Source organism: Micropterus salmoides, unplaced genomic scaffold (genome assembly GCF_014851395.1).
Source record: "Micropterus salmoides isolate LMB-PRFRI ecotype aquatic unplaced genomic scaffold, ASM1485139v1 Ms_hic_scaffold_3, whole genome shotgun sequence".
Classification (NCBI taxonomy): Eukaryota; Metazoa; Chordata; class Actinopteri; order Centrarchiformes; family Centrarchidae; genus Micropterus; species Micropterus salmoides.
In genome coordinates, this window is record NW_024042261.1 from 11,155,239 (window position 1) to 11,163,747 (window position 8,509).

Sequence of the window (8,509 nt, forward strand, 5' to 3'; positions counted from 1 at the left end):
AGTACCAGGAGACACCAGCCACAGGGTCAACATTTCATAAAGGGGGAGGGAGGAATGGGCGGAGAGGAAGGAAAATGTGGTGTGGTGGAGTAGGAGTCTGAAGACTTTGGGTGAGGAGGAGGTTAACAGGTGCAGGTAGTGGTAGAGGTGAGGCAAGAGCAGATAGAGAAGCAGAAATAGGGAGGCTAAGGTGACAGAGGTAGTAGAAGGTTAGGATTTAGGGAGGGATAACGGTTTGGGAGAAGAGAATTGCTATAAATGGAGTGGGTGAATGGGTGAGGTAGAGGAGGAAAAGCACAGCCATGGGGGAGATGGACATGGGGATGTGAGGAGAGGAAGGTAAAAAGTGCATATTAGGAAGGTGTGTAAGTTTGGTAGATAGAGTAAGCACAATGAAGCGGAACCACCCCCCACTTAAATCAGTATATTACTGACATAATTTTGATATTAGACAAAGAAAATGTGTTAAAGTAAGAGCCAAAATAATTGACTGCAGTTAACTGCATTCAGCTAGTGCCCCCAGGTATATATAACAATATAAATATATATAAAATTAAAAAAGCAGGACTTGGAGTCACATTGAATTAAAGGAGACTGTCAACGTACATGTTAGTGATTAACATAATAAAAACAATGCCAAGAGCGAAAAGATGAGAACTTCTAGAATTGAAAGCTGATATAATCAAAATTTTTACTATAATATATTAAATGAGAAAGGGGTCACTCATAGTGATAAAGCTACACAGAATTATCGCCTGAAGCCGCAGCTTTATGTAGCTTTAATGCTAGTTCTTGCTCATTGCTCTGCGAAGTGAAATTTTACTGTTTAGGTTCACTCTCACCACTCTCGTTGTGTGGTTTCTGGCAGCAACAGCCAACTTTAAAACACTGCCTGCTCCACACCAAATGGAAGTTAGACAGAGCTAACAAGATATCAACTTCACTTCAACTTCTTGTTTCAGCTGCCCACGCGTGGCCAAGAAATCAGTTATTGCAGATTCAAGTATGTGAGTAAGTAGTTAAATAATAAGTGTGGCAGGGTTTGTGTGCGACTCCTTAAGTTCTTCCTAAAAAGGAGACAAACGTGTCGGGTCTTAAACCAACAGAGACTTTGTTTCCACAAGAGACATGAATAAATTTATCTTAAAATTAAAAATTAACATTATATTATCAAAAGGTTGCCGTGTGCTGGAACACCATTGTTAGCATGGTTGCACTACAGACACTTTAATTTTATAAGAACTATCTAGTAACTAATGTTACAACTTCCAAAAACCTTGTTGTTGTTTTTTATGTTTGACAAGGCCTCAGTAGCACCTGACAACTGGCCTTTTCAGAGCAGACATTTTGCCTTGTCACAATAGGAAAGACATGTCTTACTAATAATCTTAACAATGGCCCTGTTCTATTCAAGTGCCCCAATACGCCATGGCAGTGTGGCGGCGATCCTGCTTACACAATAACAGGACCCAGAAACTGAAGCAGCTAAACAGAATTCAGCCATCAGTAATTTTATTATTCACACCTGAGCTTTTCCAACTGTGATATCTTCCTCCTGTCAGGTAAATAGGCTAGTTGGGTCAGGTATGTGGATGAAGAAGCATCTAACATGACATCTCTACATGACCTGAAAAACAACATACAGTACGTCCAACTTCATGACCATCACTTGGATCCCTGTAACAACATGGTGACCTGATTGCTGTGGCTTGCATGATTACTGAAAACTGATTTCTGGATCTGTCTTCCATGTTTTTTTCTGCATGTCCTAAAAAGTCTCCTTTTTTTGTGTGTTTTTCCAGCTTTTCATGTGCATGCAGTGTCAGCCATGAGGATGGAGAGACAAACATGAGACAGGAGCAGCTTCAAGTCTCCAGTTAAACCAAACACCTTCTTCCCAGGTCTCTTTCATTGTATTCAGAAGGCCAGTTTACTTTTAACAATATCCTGTTGATTCTGTGAATACACCTGAAAACAAATATGCTAAGTGTACTGTATGTATTTGTACATGTATTTTACTCATGGTAATGTATTGGCTTTACCCATCAGAATGGCTGTTACAGCCTACGAGGCCTGTAACTTGGCTGGATCGTCTTGCACAGCTTTAAGTAGACTAGCAGGGCTTTTTGCTGCTCTCACTGAATCACTACTACAAGCCTCTCAGTCTAAATCCTAATTCTGTCTGCAAACAAACTAAGAATCCACTATTTAACTATACCTCTACTCAGCCCCAGAAGTGAGAATGAAGTGAATTGTGGCTTGTCAGACCCTAAAATTTTATTACCTTTTAAAATGATTATGAAAATGGGACCCCAAACCTGCTGAATTTTAACATGTATGTCTATCACATACTGCAAGTGTAGAGTAAGCACTGAATTCTGGGCAACTCCTGTAATCTTTAGATTTACCTTCACTATCACAAATAAACAGAAAGGCTGTATAATAAGTTGTAAGACTCGTATTCACATAATGCCTCGCCCCATGCCTTGCAGGTAAGTAAGAGTGGAAAAAGTTTTTGGTTCATGTTTCATGTTTCCTGCAATGTGTTACCTTCCATCTAATAAATTAATAATAAATAAAAGCAGACTCTCGTTGCTGTTCTCTGTCACTATATATGCTCATGTACAAGTGAGAAAGTGTGTGTGCACAGACATGCTTATACATTCAGATTGCAAGTAGCATTCAGTAATTGAATGGGACAGTGATCCGCATCCTCAGGTTGATGGGTCACTACGGTGGAAACTCAGAGCGATAGATACACACAAACATACAAGATGTCGTGCTAGGATTGGCTGTCTGACTCGCTCACGCACGCAATCTCTGAAGACTTGGAATTTAATTGTTTCCAAGAGTCAAAATAGGTTTCCCTAAATAGAAAAGTACACACAGAAACATGTTCGGTTTCTGTTATGACATACTCAGAGGAAGGCAGAGGCAAACCCAGCATTGCCATCTAGTGGCAGTCACATAAAGTAACTCAGGATAACCTACAGTACAGTGGACATAACGGGTGATTGACAGTACAGAACTGGGGAGCCAGCAGTGTGGACATGACACATTTCGGTTTAACTTACTACTACTATCATTGCTGCTGAAAGTAGCATAATTGTAAAAGTAAAATACTATTTGTTATTTATCCCTTTATGAATATCATTTCCAAATCCACAATATTATTTGTTGGAATAAGTTCTATTCAGTCCCGTCTTTGCCCTCTAGACCAGTGAACTGACCTGCTACCAGCCAGCAACAAGGAGACCAACTGCAGGCACGTTATCGCCTCACTGATGCCATCTGCTGTTCAACAAGGGAATGGCGTTTAAACAGGATATTTTGCAACATTTGGGAAATAAACCTTATCAATCCATTTTAGTGATAAAAGTCCATACACTTTCTTAATTATTTAATTTAATGCAAAACAGGACAGTGTTTATAGTCTTTTCTATTCAAATTTATTATGGTTTTAATGGGGTTCACAATAAGTATATTGGACATTTTTTATTTCAACTTTACAAGTGTGGAGCTGACAGCAAGGCTGGTGTTATAAACGTACAGTATGACAAATATTCTGTACACATCCAAACAAAATCAGCAGGAGTCATATGAAATAACCAGCATCCAAAAACATTTGTATTTCAAACATGGAAATATGTTGTAAAGTATTAAGGTGGAAAGTGTTGTTTGTGTTGTTCACTGAAGATGGTTTTAATGTGCCAGATTGGACTTTAAACGTTGTGCTACTTGCGTTGGTATGCTGAACAAAAGAAAAGAGCCCAGAGGAAATGTCTGATGAAACACTTAGTTTCTCCTTCAGGTGTGCATGGTTAACCTCCCCAGACACACAACTAAAGATTGTGTACTTTTGTCTTCAGACGGTTGCTAACAGTGTTGTTAAATTGGGCTAATTCAAGCACAGTGAAAATGAAAATACTATGATGAATCACGGTCTGAAGTTTGTGAGGGCATCTTTACTCTCGTTCTGCTATGGCAACCAGGTGGGCTTCTATCTCTTCTTCCAACAGCGTCCTGCGGGAGGATGAGGGAAAAAAGGTAAAAAGGGATTAACAACTAGAGGAAAGAGGAATAAAATAAAGAATAAGGAGAGAAAAGAAAATAGGGCTCAACCGATATGGAAGTTTTTAGACTGATTTCGATATTTTAGGATTTTAAAATCCGAAATAAATTGGCCAATATTCTTTTCTTTCCTTCTTTTCAGAAACACAACATAAACAAATATTGTCCCTAACATTTGTTATGTGTAGTTACGAGACCTCACCAAGATAACTTGACATAATGCAGTTTAAAGGGGCTAAATATAGTTTTTCAATACAATCACGTATTAATAAATCACATTTTCATTGCCTTATTGTCAGTGGGCTCTAACATCACTTAGAAATGAAGCACACGCCTGTTTTCTCTGTTGCTTGGAACAGCCACTTTTCTGCTATTAACGTGAAGGAACTGGGTCGGGATGAAGCCCTGCGCGGGCTCCCGAGCCTCTTTCCAACTAAATCGACAACACCACAGCTAACAAAATGCAGTCCACTCACACCATAAAACAACCGCCTCCCAGCACAACACAGACTCCAATATAGACTCCACTTAAGGATACAAAACAACAATAAAGTTTTATGTGCCTGTCAGGCCAAACTGGAATCAGGTGCATTGCAATATATAATACAGTATGTAGTAGTAGAAATGTTACGGCTGTCCACATTAATTTACAAACGCGACCCTTATTACCCATATTTGTCTAACTGTCATAAAGTGTGACAACAATCTCATTATAATGTTCAGTCCAGCTCACTAACCGTTTCATTATCATTCAATCTATGTTAGTTAGATGTGTTGACATTGCTGAGCCTCCGGTGAAAGATACACTAATAGTAATTTTAGTTACTGAAAAGCAGACAGGCGAGCTAACGCAGTTGTATCACGCTAAATGCAGTAAATGTACCATTGTCATGTAACAAGCATTGATTAGTTCAACGTTAAGCTGATAAAAATTATTACTGTAGCGTTGCAGTGGGAGTTTACAGCATGCTGTGCGAAGCTGTCTCCCTGTCTGTCTATAGCCGCTGTCACACTGCCTTTTTTTTCAGGAGTATTGTGCCAATATGCAGCTTGGTAGTAACAGAGCCTGAACATGTCTGTGTGAGAAGCCACAGCCCAGTCGGCATGCCAGTGTTTCTGCGTTTATTGCGGGATTTCTGTATGAAAGCGAATGTGTTTCGGATTATGCTCCCTCATACTGCTCATACATATTGTCCCTTTAAAAATAAACTCTTTTTATTGTTATAATATTACTTCGAACAAAAGTGCAGCTGATTATGCCAGCTGATTGCGGTGTTTGTGTGTTGCCAACCGGAGAGTTGCAGAGTGCCCTCTGGTGAACGAACTGTGCAATGACAACACTCATAACATGATTGAATGATCTGTCATCCATCTCTCTGTTTCTTTTTTAACTGTCATTTATGGGCTGTTATAAACACTGAATTATCTGCAATTAGCTTATATTGGGCTCTAAAAGAATTAAAGAATTAAAACCAAAACAAGAAGAAATACACAATAATGTAAAAAGATAACGCTTCCATCATCATTAGTGTAAATTCACTATACAACTCCTACAACTGTAGGTCTGAATGAAGATACCTGAACTTCGGATTTTCCTTGGTCACGACGCCGATTTCCAGCTCACTGGATTTGAAGTCCATGGACAGGACCGAGGACAGGCATGATATAGCCAACTGGAAAAAAAGAAACGGAGGTGAGCAGCTGATCCAAGTGAAGGCAATGTTACAAACAAGTTAGTTACATTTATTAAATGTCAATCTTCAGAGGCCTTTTATATCAAGAAATATATATCAAGTGGACGGGATCAGTTTAAGTGCAATCATCAGGACACACAGCTGTTAATTAATTTAGGTCTTTCGGTTACAGGAAGTTCCCACAGGAACCTTTATCGCGACCAGTCCACTCTTTCTTCCTTGGACTAGAAATTTACCATCTTGCTCAGTTTTCCATATTGTTTATGCAGCTCTGTTAACTAGGTTTCACTCTACCTGTACTGTCCTGTCGTGAGTCAGTTCAGGCTTTTTCTTCAGTTTCTTCTCCAGGTAGCTGTTGGCCTCTGTTTGTTTGGGCCCAACTGCTGTGGCTCTGAAGCCACAGTAGTAGCCTGCTGGGTCACATTTATACAGGACAGGACCCTGCTGGGGGTCCATAGCCAACATGATCATACCTGCGGAAGGGGAAGGAGAGAAAAAGGTTGGATGAAACAAGTTAAGAGAAAAACCTTCATCTTCACATCGTTATAAGGAAGACGTCACCTATTTAATGAGAATGTACTGTACAGTCATAAATCAAGCTCCCGACTCACAGCAGCCTAGGGGCCTCATTTCGGCATTTTGTGTGTAGACTTGGGAGATATCGGCCAACCTGCGACACAACACGTCAGCCATGATGTCATAACCAAACTTATATTTCCATTCTCCAGCCTCTACTCGTGCCCGGTGAACCTGGGAACGACTGTCCGCTGCAAAAGATAGAAGGGTGGGAGAATGCAGCTTCTTAACAATATTAATGTAATATAATATTCCAGACAGAGGTGTAAATACAGTAAACAGAGAAGAATGTCACTAGGACAATTAACAGAGTCTAATGCATCATAAACAGTATATTACACTATAGTCCACCAGTTGTTTATCATCCTTATTTAAAGGAACAAACAAGGCCAACTTTAGGTTATCTTAACCATGGTCACATTTGTTTGTGGTTATTAAATATCACAGTTACATGGGTTGTTTGTGTGTGTGTGTGTGTGTGTGTGTGTGTGTGTGCTGAATACTCACCAGTGTGCCCAGTCATTACACAGCCAATGCGAGGGGTTAGTTTGAACATATTGGTCACAGTGGAAGAGTCCAGCAGCTTGTCCTGCATTCAGGAGAAGTGAAGAGTGTCACGTCCAACTTACAAAATGACATTGTGACGGCACACATCAATATGTCACTGTGCATGTGAAAATGTCAACGTTACATTTAACATTTAACATTTAACAACAAAAATAAAAACAAAGTTTTAATAAGTAATAAATTAAGATGGAAAATATATTAAAAGAAGATACTAGTGGCTGCACTGATGTAAGGTAAATCGTATGCGTGTGTCTTGGACAATATTTGGCCCAAATTCTTCCATTATATGAATTTCATCTTACATAAAGCTTTGATACAACTATTTGACAATGCTGCTTGACCTCACTCATCCTTCATTATGATGATTAGACATTGAGACTGACAGGAGGAGATGGACAAAATACAACGTGGACTCCGTCCTTCTCCTGTGTGTAATAAGAGCTTGCTAAAATTAAAGTAGTGTCTGGCTTGGTAATGTGAGTACTGGCATTTTTACAGCAGCATCTTGTTCATATATTTGACCGCCAAGTCAGCAAAAAGCTGGAGTCATGACTCCTGTGAAGCTTCACTGTTTTGCTTGAACTCATATCATCATTATCCAAGTGAATATCTGTGTGTGTGTGTGTGTGTGTGTGTGTGTGTGTGTCTCACAGGTATTTTCTTTTGTGTCACCACCACAACGCTGTCTATCCCCCGGATCCCCACGGACGTCAACCCACTCTGGGAGATGGCTTTGAAGGCATACTCTAATGAAGAGGAGAAAGTTTTTATATAAAGTTTAAATTCTGTTCATCACTGGAGAACTGCATGTTTGCTCCTTCACCAACAACACATCAGTATTAAAAAAGACAACTTTGAGGAGCAAAGTAAAGTTAACGTTAGCTCAACTGTTTCTGGGCTACACATAATGAACCTGACATTAACCTATACATTATGTAACCTGTGAAATAAAATCCAAAGTTAAATTTTACTTTATCATGGTGGAGTGTTTAAATAAAAATGTTTAACTTACATATTTAAAAAGAGAAAACGTGGGTGAAAGTGTTGTTGCTAACTGCAATGCACCCAGACACAGCCGGACAAGCTAGCTTACTTTAGCTCCATAATGATATTTGTGTGTATTGTTAGTACTGTTTGTATTAACAGTAACGGTTAAGTTAGTAACTGTAAGTTGGAAAGGCAGAAGGCTTCTTTTGTGCATTAGCAAGTATTACCATGGACTAAAACAACGGGGAAAACGTCTCTCTTACCGACTTGGTAGAGGCGGCCCTCCGGTGAAAATATGGTGATGTGTCGGTCGAAACCTGCGTTTGAACCGCGGGACATTTTTTCTTCTCCTCGTGACCTCAGATGAACTTCACAGCGCTTAATGTGTCTTTATATTATTATTGGCCTGAATACTCGGCGATTCTTTCCTGTCTGACGGTCAGCAAATACAGAGCTGCATGTCTGTGCTGCAGGATAATGGAGTTACTTCCCGGAGAGATTTTTACTTTCTCTTTCAGTTATGTTTGATGAGTGAGGTGCAGCAGCTCCATGGCCGGCCTCGCTTCATTACAATTGGATGGCAGCAATAAGGAAGTCGGGAGACTTTACCGGCA

The 8,509-nt window shown here is 39.8% G+C and overlaps 1 protein-coding gene across 1 annotated transcript; it reads right to left on the reverse strand.

Moving 5' to 3' along the window:
* Positions 1–3,426: 3,426 nt before the first annotated feature.
* Positions 3,427–8,380, reverse strand: psma6l (proteasome 20S subunit alpha 6, like). The gene is made up of 7 exons (XM_038693451.1): positions 8,159–8,380; positions 7,560–7,654; positions 6,849–6,930; positions 6,377–6,532; positions 6,060–6,238; positions 5,650–5,744; positions 3,427–4,023 (listed from the first exon to the last, which is right to left on the reverse strand). The coding sequence occupies exons 1-7, from the start codon at positions 8,232–8,234 to the stop codon at positions 3,966–3,968; spliced, it is 741 nt and encodes a 246-aa protein (XP_038549379.1). The 5' UTR covers positions 8,235–8,380; the 3' UTR covers positions 3,427–3,965.
* Between the last annotated feature and the right edge of the window lie 129 nt (positions 8,381–8,509).

Coding starts and splice junctions, on each gene's coding strand:
- psma6l (XM_038693451.1), bottom strand. CDS start 8,234: ATGTCCCGCGGTTCAAACGCAGGTTTCGACCGACACATCACCATATTT. Junction 6,931..7,559: donor TGACACAAAAGAAAATACCT/GTGAGACACACA, acceptor TCCTGAATGCAG/GACAAGCTGCTGGACTCTTC. Junction 5,745..6,059: donor CTCACGACAGGACAGTACAG/GTAGAGTGAAAC, acceptor CTTTTTTTCCAG/TTGGCTATATCATGCCTGTC.